This window comes from Xiphias gladius, chromosome 8, assembly GCF_016859285.1.
Source record: "Xiphias gladius isolate SHS-SW01 ecotype Sanya breed wild chromosome 8, ASM1685928v1, whole genome shotgun sequence".
Lineage (NCBI taxonomy): Eukaryota > Metazoa > Chordata > Actinopteri > Istiophoriformes > Xiphiidae > Xiphias > Xiphias gladius.
Genome location: NC_053407.1, coordinates 20,499,246 through 20,522,017, shown reverse-complemented (window position 1 = coordinate 20,522,017; position 22,772 = coordinate 20,499,246). Strand labels below are relative to the sequence as shown.

General features: G+C 40.3%; 1 protein-coding gene across 2 annotated transcripts; it reads left to right on the top strand.

Annotated features, from left to right (window-relative positions):
• Positions 1-6,876: 6,876 nt before the first annotated feature.
• LOC120792701 (1-phosphatidylinositol 4,5-bisphosphate phosphodiesterase zeta-1-like) lies at positions 6,877-22,725 on the top strand. Of its 2 annotated transcripts, XM_040131954.1 has the most exons (10): positions 6,877-7,044; positions 7,789-7,990; positions 10,366-10,510; positions 10,835-10,987; positions 13,040-13,196; positions 14,288-14,404; positions 16,174-16,346; positions 18,828-18,954; positions 22,218-22,367; positions 22,620-22,725. In XM_040131954.1, exons 2-10 carry the CDS (start codon positions 7,806-7,808, stop codon positions 22,700-22,702), a joined length of 1,290 nt encoding a protein of 429 aa, XP_039987888.1. In that variant the 5' UTR covers positions 6,877-7,044; positions 7,789-7,805; the 3' UTR covers positions 22,703-22,725. The 2 variants fall into 2 exon arrangements, with proteins under 2 accessions (XP_039987888.1, XP_039987889.1); XM_040131955.1 differs by lacking the exons at positions 22,218-22,367; positions 22,620-22,725 and adding an exon at positions 21,115-21,197.
• Positions 22,726-22,772: the final 47 nt, after the last annotated feature.

Here is a 22,772-nt window from a genome sequence, read left to right as displayed (position 1 = left end):
TGATTGGCTCACCCCAAACACTACCGGTTCTTCCATGCTGTGGAGTGCAAGCTGTCTAATAGAGGGTGAAAGTCACATTTTGATGCCTAACTCTGTTTAGGTTAATATGGGTGCATGAATTAGTTGGGAGAACGAAGAAGTTATGTGAACCTTGATAGAAAGCTAAGTGGTCTAATTTTCCCGGTCAGGTGGATGTACTTCCCTCACATCACTCTTGGCAATCAGTGAGGCTAAAAGACGTCAATTAATTTCCCATGGCTATTATGGGGCAGGAATGCACAGAAAATGGATGGGCAAATCACACTGAGACTCAAAGAGGATATGTAATTTGCTGGGGATCACTGCACTTTGGCTGGAGCCAGCTATAATTAAAACAGCAGTCAGAAAAAGTTTGACAATAAAGCTATAATTTGAAACAGCAGTAATTGAATTAGCACTCTTCATAGCAGTGCTTTCTAATTATAGCTAAACTCTTCTGCAAACGCTATACAAATTGTTGGCCAATTTATTATGTTTAGCTCCCTTTAGGTGGCTTAAGAGTCTTTTCACAAATTGCAAAGTAACAGAATGAGAAAAAAAGCAAAACAACTCATCAGAAAATGAACTAATTCAGCTTTTAAACATTTCTCTATTTCTCCTGCCAAAAGAAAAGAAAAGAAAAGTGATAAGATCAAGCAAAGAGAGAGGTAGCACTACTTGAGATCCATAGTAATAATACCCTACTACCATTGTATCCACAGAACTCAGGATTTCTGTTTCTTACGTCAAACTGATTCTGTGTAACTGGAATATTTTGTCTTTGGCGGTGCGAGCTGGATATGGAGGACCTGTCACAACATGTAGGCTCTTGCATACTGTATGCATGTATCATCAGTGTTACACATTCCTTAGGATGGCTCTAGATCTGAATCATTGTCTCCATCCTGAGCAGAATAACAAATGAATATCTCTGCCTGCTGCTTTGACTCGCTGATTTCCCTTGGCAGAGATCTCTCCTAATAACCAACTGCCTGCCTCTCGCACCGTCAGAGAAAGACGACTCTGATGCCTCAGCAACATGCATGCTGCTGGATGGTGATTTTCTCTAACAGATGGCCATTTGCTCAGGGCTATAGCAATATCTCTAGAATGGAATAGCAAGAATACTAAGCAGCTATGAATTTTCATTCATTTTCTATAAACAGCAGATTCCACAGCCTTTCAATTCTTTTCCCAGATTTTTAAATTTAAGATGAACTAAACTAAACTGCTGTGTTTTCAGCAGTTTCCCCAGAATGAGATTTCAGATGACAATTTTCTACCAGAGCCCTAAGGATGAGTTAAGTGGAGAGATCCAGCAAATAAAACAATTGTTCATAATAATGAGCCCATCATTATTATCTTCCTCACCCAGCTGGCAATAAACTCTGCCAACCTGCAGTTTCTGTGTGTGTGTGTGTGTGTGTGTGTGTGTGTGTCTGTGTATGTGCGTGCGTGTTTGTGTGTTTGTGTGTGTGTGTGTGTGTGTGTGTGTGTATGCTTGCGTGTGGATGCCAGTGTGCATCTGTGGTGGAAATAAAGATTGTGTATAAATGTATTTGTGTGGGTTATATAGGATTCCGTTCAACTTTACAATTGCTACACTATTTTAAACTTGACGATGCTGCAGGTGATAAAGAGCCAGCCAGTTTGTAACCCTGTCTTCTAACATTTATATTCATGTGCAAATACATTTGGTTGGATATATAATGATGACTGGATTACATTTTTTATTTACTCAACATAAAAAAGTAATATTTATATTAAACATAACTGTAAAATGTCACTGCAAATGCAAAATACTGAACATAACTGCAAAATGTTCACTATCAACATATGAAATACAGAAATTCATATGCTCCAACTGCTGCATGATTAAGGCTTTTATTTTTAGGTTCAGAAAACTCAATGCACTTGGTAAAGTCAGGGAAAGACCATTGATTTTGTTAAATATATATATAAAATAATCAACACTGACTTTAAGATTGCATGCACTGGTTCAACAAACTGGGTACAGGAGGTCTTGGGTCTTGGTTCTAAGTCATTTGCTTCATATTCTTAACCACCCACGCTGACCTACTCAGTCTGACTTTTCTGTGGTACAAGATCAGGAAAAAACTTGCAATTACGTTTCCTCTGAAACATATTTGGCAAAGGCAGTTACTAGCAAATGAATATATTTGTCTGTTTCAGAGTTTGGTTATTTCACGGCTCCTCACTGCTCCAGTTATCCCCTGACATCAGGCATTACCCACTGGCATTCTGCTGCCTGACTCAAAACTTCAACGGGCCAATGAATACCAAATGAGCCAGTGGAAATCCAGCTGGGAATACACTGTCAAAAGGAAACATGGCCTGCCCCCCACCTACCTATTCAAGTCACAACTCAAGTCACATTTCAAAAAGGTGCACAAGTCTCAGCTGTTCTCATCTCGAGCATCTGAACAGGTGCCGTTTTGACGCTGCCTTGCCACAGTATTAAACTTGAGCCATGTCTTAAGACAAAACAATGATCTCTGCACATTGCACTTTGATAAGCAAATGGATCTGATTTTCCCACAATGAGCAGCATGCAGTAATGTGCTGGTGCATCTGAGCTCCACATGTGTAATTTTGAATTCACACAAACACATACACACACACACACACAAAAAAAAAAAGTACGGACTAGTGATCTTTGATTCACCATCGACCCTTCGATATGCGCTGACGCACATGAGCACAGAAGCAAATACTGACAGTTACATACAAAAGCCCGCTCTGCTCTCAAATGAGTCCAACTAAACGACTGTGGAAAGAGAGGTGCAGTGATGCAGAGACAAGGGCCATATACAGGGCTTCATGTTCACTGCCTGGGAATTATCACATCAAACTTGTATGCCCAATGGCTCTGACAGGCCCAAGGCCAAACCATCACAGGCTGGTGTAGACGGGAATGACTCTGCTGGACTATGACTAGGCAATAACTATTGTTGTGCACCAGTGATTCACAAAAACACCAATAACATTCAGATTTACATAGACAACCAGAGAGGAAGTTCTTCTCAAACTTGCTACAACAACCATTGCAGAATCAGTGGATACGTTCTCTAAGCTTCACTGGCTTCTCATAGATGAGTTTTCATTCAGTATTCACACTTTCACCCACTGTGGCTTTGACCTTTTTGAGAATGTGGACTTTATTCCATGAAATTAATACCAGTGAAATCGGTCTCTGGTGCACTGTACACTCCGTGGAGTTATATGCATGATGTATTCAGATAGCAGCTCATTGCACCCAGTAGCACTTATAGCAGACACTGGAAATGCCAGTGCTTCAATTTACCATTACTGTTGTAGGAAATCCCAAGCAAGTCAATTTGGCTGGATCACATGGTGACGTAGGTAGTACTCAAAGAGCGCATACATCTGCTAAGGCCACACAATTTGTTGTTTAAATAATATAATGAATAAATAATTATAAAATTTTAAAGTGCACGTGGAGCTTGATTTTCATCAAAAATACTAATGCTGATAGAATGACGTTGGCCAAGATTTTTTGGAGAATACCTGCACACTGTTCAGGAATATTAGGGCTTCAGACATAGTTTTATGTAAAATTTTGAGAGGGTCAGACAAAGGGCATGTAATTTATTGTGTTCCAGTTGCACACTTGCATTACAGAAGTAATGCAATCAAATTTTGTAGGATAACTCTGCCAAGAGTAATGGCAGTTTAATAGTCAAACATTCTGATATATGAACAAGACTAAGCATCTACAGCCATGCTAGCAGCCCTGTAAGGCTGTACGTAGGCCTTAGGCACAACAGTGCTTTTAACTAAATGCTAATGTTAGTATGCTAACATGCTCACAATGACAATGCTAACATATTGATGTTTATGAGTACCTTGTTCACCATTTTAGTTTACTGTGTTAACATGCTGACATTTGCTAATTAGAAGTAAACACAAAGCACAGGTGAGGCTGATGGAAATGTCATTAGGTTAGCAGGTATTTGGTCATAAAAGGTAGTGGGCATATTGAAATTTTGACCTGATGGTGCTTGATAAAAAGTTAATGGATCAATAAAGTCACTAGGATTGTTCCGCAGGGAACAATGAGTGTCTGTACAAAATAACATGGCAATCCATCCAATAGTTGTCAAGACATTCCAAATATTCAAAATGGCAGACCTTTTTCTTCTGCACTTTGTGGTTAAGGAGTTTGCAGAGTTTGCCAATGTAGAGCTTTATAAATGATGGAAATAATTAGTGTATCTTAATTTAGCTTGTTATAAACCAGAGTGTAGTAGATTATTGTGTTATGCTGTAGGTTTACACTTCTAATCACGCTGATATATAAGGGCTTTGTCTTCACTCACCGCAGTGTGTTCACCATGCAGAAAAATGAAGGCAAAATTTATTTCTTCACATATTTTATTCCGTTTGCCTTTCACCGCCAAATCCATCGCTCATGTCTGAGGAGACTGACACAGTGAGAGTTTTCATCTTCCTCTGCCAAACTTCAGAGAAAGCCATGTGTGGAGCAATTATGATCTTTAGTATTTTTTTGATACACCATGCCCAAAGAATCAGAATGTTTTGTCACTATGGCAACGACTTTGTGTACTTCCCCAGAGACCTGCTGAAGAGGTCATAATATTTTGAGTATTTTTATAACCTGCTGATTTCCTGTTTACTTCCTAACTATCCATTCTACAGGGGCCCAGAGACCATTAATATCTGAGGTAGGCTGTTGTTTGCATGACATCTGATCGAGTTTTCAGTTAACGCTCAACATTTCATTCTCACTGGAGCTGCATCTAATTCCCTCCTCAGTAAGAGTGGTTTACTGGCTAGGAAATATTAGTGTGTGAGAGAAGTTTATCCACATCTTATGTAAGATCTATGACTTTTCTTGGGTTAATGGCCAGCTATTAGCTATATTACACACAATACACCACTTTACGGGGATCTCTTGGTTCAAAAACAGTTACTGCAACTGCATTTAAAGGTTAATGAAGATCATATCAGAGCTGGAAGCTTTGTGTTTTGCTCACACTGAGGCGACAGATGCAGCAGTAAAACCGGCCCACTGCAGGGTACCCAGTGACAGCACTGGCTTAGGCATATGTCTGAACTGTGAAGGGCTGCAGAACAGAGAGATGAAAGGTATGGAAGGAGAGAGACACATACAAAGCCAGAGAAAGTCCCAGACACTTTTGTATCACTGACTGGGAGGAATGACAAGAAGCGGAGTGGGACTAAGATGAGACAGTCACAGAGACGTTGCCTTAGTATTTGATGGCATTAATCGACACAAAGAGGGGTGGTTGGGAGGGGTATTCGGTGAGAAGAAGGGGGAACTTTGTGCAGAGTGACTACCCTGACTTTTATTCTCTCTCATGCTGAGTTTTGGAAGAAGTAGTATTTTAACAGTGAGCTTGGGTAAATGCTGGGATACATCTCAGGTTTGACATTTCTATTCAGTATTTCCTGTATACTTTTAGAGAACAAGTGATGTGCTGTGTCTTCTATCTACAAGATGACAATGTGAAGAGTAATGTTAGGTATTGTGCTTTAAATCAACCTAAATTCAGCAGTCTTCCTTCTACAATACCTATAAGAATATTATACCTTGCAGAAAAATACAAGCCTTAGTAAATTGCTAGTAGCCACATACTCTTTTCATACAAGTTGGAAGTTTCACAAAGAAACTAAAGAACAACTTCCCCCGATCAGTGACAAGGGATTAAGAGGCTATAATGTTTGTGTGCAGGGCGGGATGAAGAAAAGCAGGGCCCCCTCCTCCAGGAGAGCTGAAATCCAGCATCTGTACCAATTATACACCTCAGGCCAGATGACTTTGCCTGCCTGCGCCCTCCTCAGGTTCCTCCACAAGGAGCAGATGGAGCTCACAGCAAATGAAGAGACGGCAGAGAATTTGATTGACAGATATGAGATTGAAGAGACAGGTGAGTGAGGGGAGAACTGTGTGCCATGTCAGACTGCTTGCTTCTCATTACTATGGGGAAAGATTTACTTTATTCTTTAAGGACTAAGGCTCAGTCACGTAATCATGCTAATTTAGTTATAACAGAAGTTAAGGTCCAGTGGTGCCTGGCTGACAAAGTGATTTGCTGTAAACCCAGAGGCGGGTGGTTGAAATGACAGAAGGAAAATGGAAGAATCAGGCATGTCGGTGAACTAATAGAACAGATGTTGTCCAGGGCCCAGTATACTGTGGGCTAATTTACCCCATCACAAACAGCGAAACAGGGAAAACAACAACACAAGGCTCACAACTAGCCTGTGCTGCAGTGTAAACACAGACCTTGCTTTTTTCACTTTATGGTATAGTCTTTGAGTAAGAGAGGGTTTCGAGGAGCAGTTTTAGCTCATCTAGCACCCCTACCACAACTATAATACATATAGTGCTTTTCTTTCGGTAGGTTTCTATATATATTTATATATATATTTATATATATATATATATATATATATATATATATATATTATTTTTATTTTTTTTATGACACCATAGTTGCTGAATTCATCCAAAATTTAACCAGAATGAGTTGTAATCTCTAGTTTCAGCCTTCCATTGATGGTACAGACAACATAATAGACCTTTTTGATAGCAGGCATTTTACTCGTCACAGCAGGAAAGGCACAGGTGAAACAGAATATTTTTTAATGATGGCTGAGTTCCATCAAGTGTTCCAGTAAGCCATGACAATGAGCCAGCATGTACAACACCAGGACCTGGGAATTAGCTCACCTAAATGGAATGCGATTGATTTTAATGTTATTGATCACACCTGTGCTTTTCCTGCTATGACCTATGAAAAAGGTCAATCTTGAGCCCAGTAATTTCTTACCCTGACGATCCTTCCTTGACGACTTGCAGGTGACTTCTCTTCTCTAGATTTTATACATGTAGCCTTGTACCTTTGAGTTTTTAATGAAAGAACTAGATCTGTTTCAGTGATGCTGCTGATTTTTTGGACTGAATATTCAGTTAGAGTTTGGAGTTGGAGTTTTAAGGTACATCCACCCCAGACTAAGCATATTTACACTCTTTTCAGATGTCACTTCTTTTTGAATTAAAATTTTACAGTTGTGTCCGTCTTCATAATCAGTTAAAAAAAGTTGCACTGGCTTGAACTGTGTAAGTAGGTACTACTGTCCACAAAGTAACATAGTAACCTTTACCAAGTAGCTACATTTTGAGAGAGCTAGCCTTTAGCCATGCTAGTGGCTAGATCTAGAGATGACAAGATTGGTCATTCCTCAACTTTGTTCCCGACTAAAAAATATCAACAACCAGAGGATGGATTGGCATGAAATTTTGAACACTCATGGTGCTCTAAGGATGATTTCTAATGACTTTGGTGACCCACTGACTTTTCTTTTAGTCTCAGCAGCAACAATACTTTGGTTTAGATACTTGCAAAACTAATGACATTCCCACCAGCCTACTTTGTGTTTTGTGCTAACAACCAAATGTTATCAGGCTAACATGCTAAACTTAGATGGTGACCATGGTAAAAACTGCCTGCTAAACATCAGCATTTTAGCATTGTCGTTGTGAACATGATACTATGCTGAAGTATGCATTTTGCTCAAAACACCACTGCGCCTAGTCTCATTATTCATTTGATTTGTATTAATATGGCAACATTAGGAACAGTACTTCTGCTTTTAAAGCTTTTCTATTATTGGGTAAAGGAACTGATGCTAATTATGACTGTCACTGACAGTGTTACTCTGCTCCTCTTCCTCCTCCAGCCAGAGAAAGCAGGTCTATGACATTTGAGGGATTCCTCAGGTACATGGAGTCCAAAGACTGCTGCGTGTTCGACCAGACCCATGCTTCAGTGTACCAAGACATGGATCAGCCTCTCACCAGCTACTTCATCTCCTCATCACACAACACCTACCTGACTGGGGATCAGCTAGTAGGAAAAAGCCACTTGGATGCCTATGTTTGGTAAGAAAGCACGGTGTGAGTGTGAGTACAGCTTTTGTTCTTCTTCATGATGCAGCACTTCAGAAAACCACTCCTACTGCCAGAGGAAAAACTCCCTCCGCGACTTGTCAAAAATTATGTTTTTACCTCTGTAACCTGTGCAGAGGTTACAGAATTGCACTGAAATTGGTTAAAGTCTATTTGCAAGTTGGTCAACATCAGCTAATCTGCTAAATCCTCGATATTTCATTAACCTGCTCTTTTATGTCGGTCCAAACAAATGATGAGGCCAATTTAAAAACCACTTAGCTCTGATACAGATCTAAAATTCCCCTCAATACACCATTATCCTCTCGTTAACGTCTCTCCTCCAGACCTTCATGTGTGTTATCTAGATAGACTCTTTTCCTCTCATTTAATTGACCCACTCATGTGCTGAGGCAGACAGCAAAATTGCTGCGGTCCCTTTATGGCACAATGGAGGTGATTACAAAAGGGGCTGATGGCAGCAGTAGTGCTGTATTTATGGTCCCTGTGAAAGTGCTAAGGGCCCTGGCCGTCTGGTAGTGGAACGCTCCAACCCAGCGGCCTGGAAGCTCTGCTTTACTTAGATAATGAAAGAGTCATCTCGAGAGGACAACAAAGTGGCAGGGGCAGGAGGTGGCACCAGCTCACAGGTGGGAGAGTGAAGAAAAATGAAATAACCATATTTATTTGTCTTGTAAAGAAAACATGATCCCCAATAGCCTGTGTTGTGAAACATGGAATTGGCAAGTGATGGAGAAATATGAGGATGCATTTAGATGACCGTGTATGATTAATCACTGAAACTTTTAATTGTGCATTGTGCAAAGTGCTTTATCTTAAAATGTGTGTACTGACATGTATACACCACATTTATGTTACTCACTTAAAAATAACTTTTTAATTTATTAAAATTATCCGTTAATTGGGTCCTGGCTTTAAGGTTGTAAAAAAAATTATTTAAATATAGGGAAATACACTTTTTCGCTTTTTCCTGAAAAATAGATGACCAGTCATACCGCTCTCATGTCTGTGCATCAAGGCATGGAGACGATTAGCCTAGCTTAGCATTAATAATATAAGTAGGGGGAAGCAGCTAGGCTGTCTCTCTCTACATTTCAAAAACACTCCTACCAGCACCTCTAAAAGTGTGTTCAAACAGAAAATGAATTTTTTGCCTGGTTTTATTAATGCAGATTTGACAGCAGGACAGTTTGTGCAGTGTGTTTTTGTTGGCTTAAACGACCAATGTACCCACTGTACATACATTAGCCATAGGTAGCTAGTAACTTTCAGCAGCTGTTTGCATGGAGTCGGTCAGTCTCTATGCTAAGCTTTCCTAGTTGTTTCCCAGCTCTAGTTCCATACTAACCAAAGAGACATGAGAGTGGTATCAGTTGTCTTATGTAACTTTTTAAAAGAAAGCAAAAAAGCATTTCCTAAAGGTTTACCTTAATTTTCTTTGTAACATTGAATTTCTTTGAAAATAAAAATTAAAAATAAACATAATTGAAAAAAAATATATAATAGATTAAAGTGAGCCTACCAACTGATGTACTGTAGATCCTCCAGTCATCCTTTCTCTGAAATGCAGGAGGCAATCCTAATATGATAGTATGTACATATAGTAGACAGGCTCACAATTACAGAGTCACACAGAAGTTATACTGTGCAATGCACCGTTTAGAATGAGATAATCATGACTTTTTTATGACTCCACAGAAAAACATGACTCAGATGAAAGACTACAGTATTTAACAACATGCGTAGATGTGTGTGATGTAATTTAAATTCAAAACAGCAATTAAATGGTAGAAAAGGCCAAATTCCTAAAAAGCCAAACTACTTCAAAGTTTGAATGTCTGGAGTAAAATGGTGATATAACTTTGCATCTGAGTTGCAAGGAAATGTATCATTGCTATAGTGATTAATTCCCCCTCCCCTGAAAGTGAAATCATTTTTTCCCCCCATCAACAGACAAAAATATCTTGTAAGGCCAAGACACATTCTGTACTACATAAACCTGACCATATTTTTGTCAATGTAAAGAAAGCATAGACATGGAACTTTAACAGCAACATTTTTTTGGTGTTAGATTAGGAGATGATCCAGATCCACTCAGATCGAAGAAGCTGTTGGAATAAATTATTAGATAGCAGTGTCATGTGATGATATAATGCGTCACATGTGTGGATGTTGTCATGATGGCTTGACTTGTGAGAAAGCTTGAAACACTGTGTTTGGAAAGGAAATCGGTTTGTGCCTCAACTCGTCACTTTTATAATTTCTCACACAGTACATCCTTGCCACAGCTAAGTGTGTGTACATGTGTCTCTGTATGCGCTGTATGCTTGTGTTTGCGTGTGGCACAGTGCTCTGAGGAAAGGCTGTCGCTGTCTGGAGATTGACTGCTGGGATGGGCCAGATATGGAGCCTGTAGTCTACCATGGCCACACCCTGACCACAAAGATACTCTTTAAGGACGTCATCACCACTGTGGAGCAACATGCCTTTGAGGTAACAGCATACAATTACATGACATGTATTTCCTGGAGTGGTGCCCCATGCATCAAAGTCAGTGTCCACCCCCTGTCTCTGCAGGCTTCAGGAGTCCCTACTGAGCTGCATTTGCTCTAATTAATAGCATCTCTGATAGTAATGCTTTGCTTGCAAGTTCGCTTTGAACCAAGCGGTTCTGGCTATTCTCTGAGATGTGTGTGGAGACCCTCCGGAGACAGTAGTAGAGTACATTCATTTTGAGGATAATTGTTGGAAATAGGGGTTGCTTGATGCTTTTTTTTAAATTTTTTTTTTTATCCTGGTTTGATTATTTCTTGACAGGTGTCTGCTTACCCAGTGATCCTGTCGTTGGAAAACCATTGCTCCCGGGAGCAGCAGGAGGTCATGGCCCAGTATCTCATCTCTATCCTGGGGGAGAAGCTGCTGAGCGCTCCCTTGGATCACCCAACCACTGGAGACCTCCCAAGTCCAAATGTAAGACTCAGAAGAAGTGAGAGCTTGGCTATCTGAATGATAAATCAGAAGCAAAATCTGTGTTTAATGTCAGAGCTGCTGGTGCAGGCAGAGGGATGATAGTGTTTGTATGTATAAAGCGTCATCGTCTGTCATAGCACAAAAAAAAAGGAGAAAATTAGACCTTTTCGTCGCCGCGGAGGGCCTCATTAGCCTCATTTTTGTGAGACTTGCCTTGCCTCTCTCCTCCACAGGGGCACAGGGGTAGATGGACGTCTGCATTTGGAACCCTCTTTAATCTCTCAGAGATTCTCAAAATGCAATGTGATGTGGTTGATCGTGAGGAGTGTCAGTCATTTTAAACATGCTGACGCACTAGAGCTGTTCGTTTAGATTGCCCTGTAAGGGTTCTCCACTGAAAACATTTCTGAGTGACTGCCCTGAAAGATGCAGGCAGAGTTGCTCCAGTCTATTAAATATGACGAGGAGGATGAAGGATTTATCTTTCTGTGTGGATGAATGTGAACTGTCTCGCCGGAGTTTCTTTGCTGCCTCTGACTTCTGCTGCCTTGGAATTTACTGCAAAAAATAAGTTTTGTTTTATCCCGAGTCTGCATCTAATATGTTTTCCCCATATCTCCCATATCTTTTTTTATCTTTATGACTCAGGAGGAGTGGGCTTACATAGGAGCCTCAGCACTAGTGGTTTAATCTTCACTCTTAACCCCTCACTGAATTAGTGTTCGTGTTTCACATTCATGCAGCTTAACACCCAAGTTGTTATCCAATTATGAAAGTGGAACCAATATGCAATGTCCATTATTTCCTTTCTTTATACTCCACTCTAACCAGTTAGAGCAGATATTTTAAATTATTTACCAAATGTCAAACCCAATTGTTGTGTCTGTATTTATTCATTATACAGTGTTATTGTAGGATTTTAATAAGCCATAGTTCATTAAGAAGTTGTTACTCTACTTTATTTTTTACTGTCAACATGAGGCAAAATTCTCAAGAAGTTCCAGAACCTCATATGATATCCTAAATTACATCAACATAAGCAAAGCCTCTATTCTAGCTCTCCAGACTGTCTCATTTTGTGTAACATCAATGAAAAATGAAAGAGTGCAATGCCAAAGATGCTCTGAAGCTTGTAATTTTCATACTATATGGACTCTTACAGGTTGTTAATGTTGGCAGATCTGCTATTAGTTTGCATATTTTGTCTATGCATACTACGGCACTGACGGGGTGACTTCCTGCCGTGCGGATCACCATGGAGCTGCTTCCAAATTTGAGACCATAATGTCTTTTACTTTTAGCCTATTGCTGCTCATCTGCATGGAGAGACCTATAGAGCACTAACAGATTTGTAGCCAGGCAGGTGAAATATAGCAGCAGATGTATCATTCAGTGATTTGGAACACCTGCTGCTTTCTGCTTCTTTATCCTGGGATATCTGGCTATGTTATGTGGATGTTTCTACTGAAGACCAGTATCTTTGTGACAAATCGTAGAGGGGGTGGCGTGTGCAAAAGGAGTCCTATGAAGTTTGTGTCCTAAGTTTAAGGATGCAGGAACAGGGATAATTCAGAGCTTACTTAACTGATTTATCTATGTGATTGTTTTATGAGTTTGGTGTGAATGTGTGTGCCAACGATTAAGATAACTTTGCAATTATTCACGTGTGAATTCACACTATGTCTGTTTTTGTGGGGATGCCAGGACCTGAAATATAAGATCCTCATCAAGAATAAAAAGCTAAAGCCTCAGATTAAGGCAGAGGATGCATCAGGGACAGAGGCAGAGGAGAGTGTAGATGAGGGCGAGGAGGACGATGAGGAGGACGAGGAGGATGAGGACCTTCAAACCAAAGAAAAATTCTGGTCTCCCAGAAAGGCAGGGTCAAAGAAGGAAGTAAGTCAGGGCAAGATCAGTTTAAAACACATATAAACATTTTCATGAGAACAAAAACATAAAGCTTTAGTCTTGTAATTTCAACACTATTTGTTGCAGTTTAGTGAATGCTGACTTTGGTTTTGTCTTCCCCTCTACCCCAAATTTAATGAGTAGAAGAAGAAGATAGTGGTGGCCGAGGCTTTATCTGACCTTGTCATATACACCAGGTCTGTCAAGTTCATCAGCTTCAGTCAGTCTAAGGATAATCAGAACTACTATGAGAACACGTCTATGGGAGAGAAGAAGGCACGCAAGCTAGCCAAAGCCTCAGGTAAAATGTCATTCATTGATTTGAGATCATGAGACAAGGGAAGGGAAGCTAGATTTTGAAACAATAAAGGCTGCATATATTTAAAGGCAGATATTAATAAATATCATTCTGGTGAGCCCAGCAGATTCACATGATTTATAATCACATTGAGCTCAAAGGCGAAGTCCCTGCAGATCCCCTTTGGACAAGAAATGCAATTATACCCAAGGCCATAACCCTCTGTATTAGCGAAAGCATATTTAACATGACTTGTACGACATAGGGAGTACCTTTTAGGGAATAAAGCCGAACAGCAGAAAGCCCAGAAATGCGCCTTATATTCCCACTGTTGGGGAAGTGAAAAGAGCCCACAGAGGTTCGAATCAACAGATAATGAGTTAAACTGTCATCACGCTGCTGCGCGGCAGCATATTGGAGAAACAGAGTGATGCAGAGAAATGAAACTTTCCTAGACACACAGCTACATTATGAGCTGGCTGGCTTGGTTGGCAGGGACCATGAACAGTCTCATCTACTGTGAAGCTGGAAAAAAACCTTGTAGTCTCTTGTCAGTGTCAAGCCCTGCAGGGGAACGACACAGCTATGGTATGATCACGTACAGGCTGTAGCTGCGTGCTAGTTTTTTTTTAGTCTATCCAGAATGAAGATAATTACTCAGACATGAAAACCTGATCAGGACAAACTGTCATTTTCACCCTCAGGTTTCTTCAGGTATTCTATAAAAATGTCCATTTGACACTAAGCTAAAACGATTACTAATTTGTCTATCTTATTTACAGGATCCTCTTTTTGTTAATGTTTTGCACAAAAGCAACTCATCAATAAAGTTAAGAAAACAGAAATCCAACAATCATATCTGCACTGTCAAGAAGTTTGATCTAAAATGACAAATTGGAAAAGTGATTTCTTATAACTATACTATTGCTTTCACCGGATCACTGCATCACACTGTGACTAACACATAGTTAGACTAAAATGTCCATAATCATAGGAATGACACCTGTGAAGTTTGAATCTCTGCACTTCCTCATTAATACGTATGTGTCAGAGGAGACATCTGACCTTTGAATGTTGTGCATCGACTCTCTCAGGTACAGATTTTGTTCAGCATAACCAGAAGTTCCTCAGCAGGATTTACCCGGCAGGCTCGAGGACATCTTCGTCCAACTACAACCCTCAGGAATTTTGGAACGTTGGCTCACAGCTCGGTGAGTTGGAGGGAGCAAGTATATGCCTGTCCAAATTCGGGTAAAGACATTATTATAACACAGTCTGTGCGTACAAATTAGATATATAGTAAAAATTTTACACAATACACAATTTATTTAGGCACAGGAATCTGAAATGAATTTTATAACTTAGCAAACAATGCTGATGTTCACATCTTTTGTTGAACCTTTACAAATTTCCAAATGCAGAAGGTTAATGCAACTATATACACTTTATACATATGGTAAATGCAGTGTTATCTAATATACAGTTATGGAGGATGGCAAGAGTCATGGAATCGGTTAGATAGCATTCTATTAATTGGACCTAATTTGTCACAGATTAATAAAAAAAAAGATGGATGATTAATAATTTAACCTATCAATAATAAAAATGATTAGGTATTTAATGTATTGAATATAATTGGACAATAAAAAGGGCTATTAAAAAGTAACAAATATGTTAATTAATAATAAATATGTCAACTTAAAAAGGGGTAACAAAGATTTTCCGTACGTTATTCGTATTTATTTGCCAAATGTAATACCTGTTTTGGTCAAAATGAAAACCCTGAAAACATCAATTTAAAAAAGACAAACCATTACAAGCTTTTCAAACAGAGTAAAATGCAGTCTGGAAACTTATATTGTCAGACTTCAAAGGGGGCAACCTGGCCAAGGGTCCTGTCGATTAGCAGTGAAAAGAACATTTTAGTCCACAGCCTGACCACCTCATCTGTTTTTTTCCCCTGGAGCAAGTCCTATCCTGGTCCTTATCACACCTTTTCTAAATCGATTTGCACCCTGCTAAATGTGTTTTTTTCCCCTTTAAACTGCATCTTTGTCTGGGTCAGAGCTTGGTTTTTTCGTGCAACTATCATTTCTTTAGCATCCAGCATGAGCGATGGACTTACCTCCATATCACATTCCTGTGCAGTGCAGTAGTAATGGCCAAGAGAAATCTCAAAAAATCCTACATAAACATTAAACGTGGAAATGTATGATTCACCCATGAGCTTGAAGTCACTACCCTGATCTGGCTGGTACCGTCTTGGCCAGTGTTCATGTCCCTCTGCCTGTCTTTACACATCCTCCTTATCCCTCACCATCGCTCAGTCAGCCAGCCACGGACTCTGACATGGAGCCCCGCTGATTGCTAGGCAGACTGTCTGCGTGCTGTGGTGGCAGCTGTGTAGATGGTGATCGGCACTTTTCACAGTTGCAGGAGACTGCGGTACAAAGCAGCAGCCCGGATCGATCAATTACAGTCAGATGAGCGGAGCATTCACTGGGCTCCTGTGGAACACATGAAAAGCATAGGAAAGAATGCACTGCAAAGTGTTTGTTTGGACAAAATACAAATATATAAATATTTTGCATTATTTATGTTATTCCAGGCTGACCGTAATTTAAATCTATGAAGGCAGCACAGCTTTGCAGCACACATACCAACACAGAGTGAGCTTTGCACTGCAGAAAATCCCACCACACATGCACTCATTGCACAGTTGGTGATTTTGAATGCCTCCCTGATGCAATGTACGCCTTTGTTGTGGAAACATTTCAAGTCATTGTACAATTTAGCTCCCTCCTGCAGAATGGACAAGAGCTTTAGAAAATGGAAGGTATGCAGAGAGATCATCTCGTGCAGCTCGTTTTATTTTACCAAGCTTTAGGCACTCTCAATTTTGTTCCAATACATTTTTATAGCCACTGCTCTGTGGCACCCAGTTTTCATTGTTCCAACACTGTCCCGTGGTGTTTTGCAGTGGCTCTCAATTTCCAGTCTCTGGGTTTGCCTATGGACCTTAATGATGGCCGTTTCCAGGACAACGGGGGCTGTGGATACATCCTGAAGCCGGCAGTGCTCATGTCCAGTCAGAGGAGCTTTGATCCGGGCTGTAGCCAGCACAGACTAAAACCAACACACCTGCTGCTCAAGGTACAGCTATGGTGCACTGAACGCTGAATAATCCACTCAGGGTGGATTTATGGATTAAGGTGTAATGTTAGAGGACTGTGTGTGTGGTTGTGTGTTTGTGTGCACTTAACGTGCATGTATTTGGTTTCTATGCCTCCCAATCTAGGGCATTGTGTAGTGAAGCTCATCTTACTCTCTGCCTCCATATAAATGCTTTCCTGCCGGATGCTGTGAACCAACAATGATGTAAAACTCCCGGAGAGTGCCTGTATTTAATTAGATTATTTCCTTCAGAAGGTAAAGGGAAAGGGGAGAGAGGGATGATCTAATGCAATTAGACCCAGGGCCCAAATTAATAAATCATCCCTTTTCCATTTTTTTAAGCATCCTGGGGGACAGTTATAGCAGCACTTGCAATGTGCAGTATCTAAGCTACATGACAAAGGGTGATTGAAGCTGTAGAGAACATAGTCAGAAGTTACATCAAGTTACATCTTTATAGTGTGCCCATAAGGAGTACAGTCACACACATGATAAGTCCAATTACAGAGATACAACAATTTGCTCTTATGTACAGAACATAATGGTGGGATTCAGAGATATCTGGGGCTTTGTACAGCAAAGACAATATGTGGAATTGCCTGGGATCACACGAGACTGATAGAGACTTACTGCAGAGCAGGGGGACAAGGGAACATCATAGTTACTGTGCTGGAATCAGTCTTATGAACAGCCATGAATCATAGTGAAAATACTTCTTAAACGGTCGATTCACCCAAATTACTCACCTCTAGTGGTGTGTGGCCATGCAGGTAGTTTTGGGTTTTATTTGTTAAGGTTTTGAGATATCTGTCTCTAACATTTCTGCCTCCCCCACAATACAACAGAGGTGAATGGGACTTTGTTTTTCATTTACATTGCAATTACAAAATCAAAGAGCAATCCCTCTTTGCAGAAACACTGTCCCTGTTACACCGGAAAAACCCACAGAACACACGCTCAACAGTTTTCACTGGAACTATTTTCCACTGATGAAATAATTCTCATGAAAACTTTTGACAGTAAAGTCTGAACACTATTACATAATGGCAGATGCTTTTGTCAAAAGCAACTTATATGAAGTGAATTCAAACTTGATAGGTACAAGAGCTCGATGTCATCAAAGTTGGAAGTGCATCCCTTTTAAACAACTAAATGCATGCTGAGAGCACTACAGTACAAGTGCTTCATATTGTTTTGTTCTTTTTTTTGTCAAAGTGTAGAGTCCCGTGTGTATCCAGAGTAACAGGGGCATTGTTTATGGAAAAAAAGATTTTGCTGTTTAAATTGTTTAAATGCCATTTTCAATGTAATCATCACAAACACAACACATCTCCGTTGTAAGGGGTGGTGTCAGAAAACTCAGATCGCAAAACCTGAATAAATAAAAGCTGAATTGTTTGCATGGCTTGATACTGTCACAGAGTAGTGAGAAAATGTGGAATTTTTCATTTTAGTTAACTGACCTTTAAACGGATTGCAAATCAAACTTTGTGGGTTTATATGTTTCAAACTGTACTTTGGCCTCTTTGGGGCATCTCAAGACACAGCTTGACTGGCTCAGCTCTATCTGTACCTGCTGATTTAAAGTGTTTCTGTTGTTATTCTTGGCTCTGCTGTACCTCTACAACACTTAATGGGGATGTATAGACTCTCACAAGTTAAACAAAAGCACATCAGGCATCGTCTTCTAATGGAATATGTACACACATCGTACATCTTCCCAGCAAAACTGCATGAAATATAAATGTGGTGTGCTCCGTTTTTGGATGCCCTGGGAAAAAAAACAAAAAAAAAACAAACCCTAAACTTGTTTATTCAGATCATCAATCTGTATTATTTGATCACCTCAGGGAAAATCCTGTGATCTTGCCTCAGCTCTCAACTCAGTGGGAATCAGAGTCACAAGAAGCATTCAGTGTTGTAACTTAGGTAGGGTTGGGTTTTCAATTTTTTAAGATTAAATTATTCATCTGCTCAGGAAAACAATATTTCCCCTTGAGCTTGAATGAGTCTATTTAGCATAAAACTGTCAACTATGAAAAAATGGTCCGTTTTCAAATCTTCATGAAATGAGAACTCCAAACAGCTATCTATGCGCTCAGAAGTATGGGCTATTGTTGTTTTGAAGGAGCATCATGCAGAGTGTTTTGTAGCATGACTTCAGGAGAGGAAAGGGACTGTAATTTTGGGCCGGACACTGTAAAGCTCCATCAGTGCCAAGCGGGGCATGTCATGATAAGTACAAGCAGGTTTGACTTTGATCAGGGCCGGGGAAGGGACGGCTCAGTGTGCGAGCACCCCAGATAAGACGGCCTCTCTCCAGACGAGTGTAATTACAGCCCTCTCCTCTCCTTTTCTCTACTCTTACTGGCTCTCCAGTTTTCCCTCCTCCTTTTATATTTACTGTTTATCCCTGGTTTAAATTACATTCTTATACTCTTTGTATGTGATTATCCCCAGGTAATCAATGGGTCCAACCTACCTGTCCCCAGGAGTGGCAAAGCTCTGGACCCCTTTGTCAGAGTGGAGACTCATGGGATTGCATCTGACTCCCGCAGAAAAAACACACATACCGTCAAAAACAATTGTAAGTACTGTAATGCAAACTGTACACTGCTCATTTTCGGGCATCTCAAGACACAGCTTGACTGGCCCAGCTCTACTTTGACAGACATGGCTCTACTTTCATCAATCTCAGACATCCTTTGTTAGATTTAACTTAACATCTGTGAGATTCCGCTGAAAATATTCAATTTCGTGTGAGTTTTGCAGGCTTGGGCTGTATTTGTTCTCTCTGAGTTTAGACATTGTGACAGTTCCTCACATTACAAATGGCCACAAAAAGATGTTGTAAAATGTAAAATGACTTAAATACATCAGTATTGAAATAGTAAGCGTAGAAGAATAAGACTTAGAGTCTCACAGAGCAGCTGCACTAGCTGCTCTTTGAGGCTGTACTTAGACACAATGGTACCAAATACCTGCAAAACTACAGCCTCAGTTTGAGTTTTGAGGGGGACTTAAAACGTCTGTGAAAAATTTCACGGTAATCCAATCCAAAATTGTTGAGACATTTCTCTCAAAACCACAAATGTCAACTTCATAGTGGCACTAGAGGAAAAGTCAAGGGATCACCAGAGTCAGTAGGACTCATCCTCCGAAAACCATGAACATCTGTACAAAACTTCATTGCAATCCATCCATCCAGGAACAAGGTGGTGGACTGACAGGCCGACATTGCCATCCACAGAGCCATGCAGCAGGCATGACTAAGGGCTTGCCCACCTTTGGTTTTATAGTAACAAATGCAGATAGAAATACAAATGTCATCTGAGAACATGCACAGTACCAGCATACTGTAGGACAATGTAAACCTTCAAGTGAGAACGTGGAAACCACCTCAACTGGATTCTAGGAAGCTTTTAATGACAGCAGCAGTTTCTGGCTTCTGCAAGGTTTTCTTTTTCTTCCTTTTAAATCTGTTTCCCGGTCAGCTGCTGTCGGGCTTCTGAAGAGAAATGTGCTGATGAGTTTCTTCCTTTGAAGAGAAGTCTGTCATGCACTATTACAATGACTGAAAACATGGAACAGACAGTCACTGCACACTGGATGAAGGGCTTCAGCTGGATCCTCATACATACACAGAGTTTTTGTTTTCAATGGTATCACGGTACCATATCACCAACATTCAAATATAACTATGAAAATGACTGTTTGGGTCTTAAATTTACAGCCCGTAACTATCACCAGACTTTCAAGTGTGGGCGTTAATCCCTCAACTGTCAAGTTTTTTGACAAACCTTTCATATTTCAGGTGGTGTTCAGCCCTAAACAGGCAGTATGTCTCCTTTGAATTGGAGCCTGAATTTCCAAAATTGGCTACAAGAAAATGAACTTAATACCCAACACATAACATTAAGCAATACAGCGCTGTACTGCTGCCGCTGAGATGATACAAAGAAGGGGCGAAGGGGAGAGAGAGAGGGTAGGAGAGATGGTAAAGATTCCAGGAGGGCGAACAGCACTTATGCATGGGCATAACTCATAAAATCATTTTACAGTATGAAACAGATGAGGTCATTGGTGAATACAAACAAAAATGGATTTATATAAAAACCTGGACAAAACAGGTTTGAATCAGAATCAGAAATGGATTGTGAATTGCAGCAGAGATGACTCATTAGTTATCTATGTGTTCTCTCCTCCGTTGTCACTGCAAAACTGAACCAAATAACGCTCGTCATGTTCCGTCCTGATGACAGTAATGCTGTTCTGGTAATGACTTATTTTTCTATAAATCTGTCGGTCCATCTGTCGGTCAGTTCACCACTTTGGTCTGGACCGAAACATCTCAACAACTACTAGATGGGTTGCCAGGAACTCTTGTAGACATTCAGGATGGATTGTAATAACTTTCTTGATTCCTCTAGCGCCACCAGCAGGTCTGAATTTTTTTTGGTTTAGTGCTAATTACGAAATGTTAGCATGCTAATACACTCGTGATCATGGTAAATATTACGGCTACTTAACATCAGCCATGTTAGCATTCTGAAGTTTACATTTAGCTCAAAGAACCACTGCAGCCTCACATAGGCACTGACATGGCTTTGGACTTTGGGTCTTGTTTATCAATATGCTGAATAAATGAATGAGAGTCTTTCATAGCAGAACCTCTCTATGGGTCTGTCTCTTACTCATACTCTGGTGATGGCAGCTCTTCTCCCTCTCCATGTCCTCTACTGTGAAGGTCCCGTGGCTTCAGAGCACTGTGATTAAAGAAGAGCTTAAGCTGTGACAGTTTAAGCATGAGAGCCTCGTCAGCAACATTCTGAATATCACTTCTCAAAACAAGTTTTTGCAGAAAGGCCTTTTTTTTTTAGTTCGTGTCTGCAGTTTTGGCTTTATAATAATGTAACTTTGCGTACTATTTTAAACTTACAGTAACACATTTTGGCCACTTTGGCTGAGCAGAAACAGGCTACAAACACAACACTGACATGACAAACTTGCTGACAAACAGATGAAACATTATCATCCATTTGGAGTCAGGTTTCTGGCCACCTTTTAGATCTGGTTTTGGTCTCTACCAACTCTTGAGTGAAATCTCTCTCTCACTCTTTAGCCACTAAATGATGCACTATGTTCACCAGCTAGTTACTAAAATTCAAATTCAAAGGTGCTTTATTGGAATGAAAGTTTAAAAAACACTGTTGCCAAAGCATCAAAGTACAATTTAACCAAGTGCACAATAACATGAAAAAAGAACAAAAGAACAACACGAAGATCTATATACATATTATACATATATATATCTATATCTATATACATTAAATATATATTTACAGTAAATTGCATGTGTGGTTGTGTGTGTCGCTAGGTCATTCCCTCAGGTATGTTGACATATATTGGGTAGTAAGATACGCCCAGTCTCCTTCTCCTAGGAGTATTTTTAATTTTGAGATGTGATATAGTTCATTAAAATTTGGAATTACAGAATTGAATTGGTTAAAGTAAATAGTTACTAACTTTGTCAGTCTGCAGTTAGCATACAGTGGGTATTTAGGGCTTTTGTTTTTTTTGGGGGGGGGTTTTGAAAAAAAAATAAAAACACCTGCCTACCGCTGCCAGCATTGCTGCTAAGAGAGCAGTGAGACTGAGCCAGAACAGTAGAGTTGTGGACTGTAAACAAGACAGTGATAATTTTCTGTGGGCTCGTCCCTGTAAGGGACCCCTTTCACTTACAAGTGCTCATGTGATTCATTATTAATAAAAAATTATTTATCATAGACACTAAACCCCATCAGTGCTTATTGGTTGTAATGAAATGGTTAATTCGGATTACCATTACAGCTCTGAATCCTCACTGGGATGCTGACATGAACTTCAGCATCAGCGTCCCCGAGCTCTGCCTCATCCGCTTCTGTGTCCGAGATCAGACCGGCCTCCTCAGCAGTGAGTTCGTGGGCCAGTACACTCTGCCCTTCACCAGCCTGAAGAAAGGTGAGCCGCACAGGCAGAAAGAGTGACAGTGGGTGGGAGCTGGGAGTTAAATGAAGAGCTAAATTGCATCAGGTGACATTGTGTGAGTATTATTGTATTTCCCTTCATTCACCATGTCAGCATTACTGAAGGTTGGTCTCCGCTCTGTGCTGCGGTTTTTATGGGAATGCTCACGTGTATCTATATGATGCTCATATATTTAGCAGCTATACATACATTTCTTTTCATGCCCCCTTCCCTCTCCACCTCCAGGCTACCGCTGGGTGCCTCTGCAGTCCCGAGACGGATGCAGCCTGGATCCAGCCTCCCTCTTCGTCTTTGTCTGGTATTCCTAAAAACAGCTCTCGATATCAGACTCTCTCTCACACACACACACACACACACACACACACTCACACATCCCGC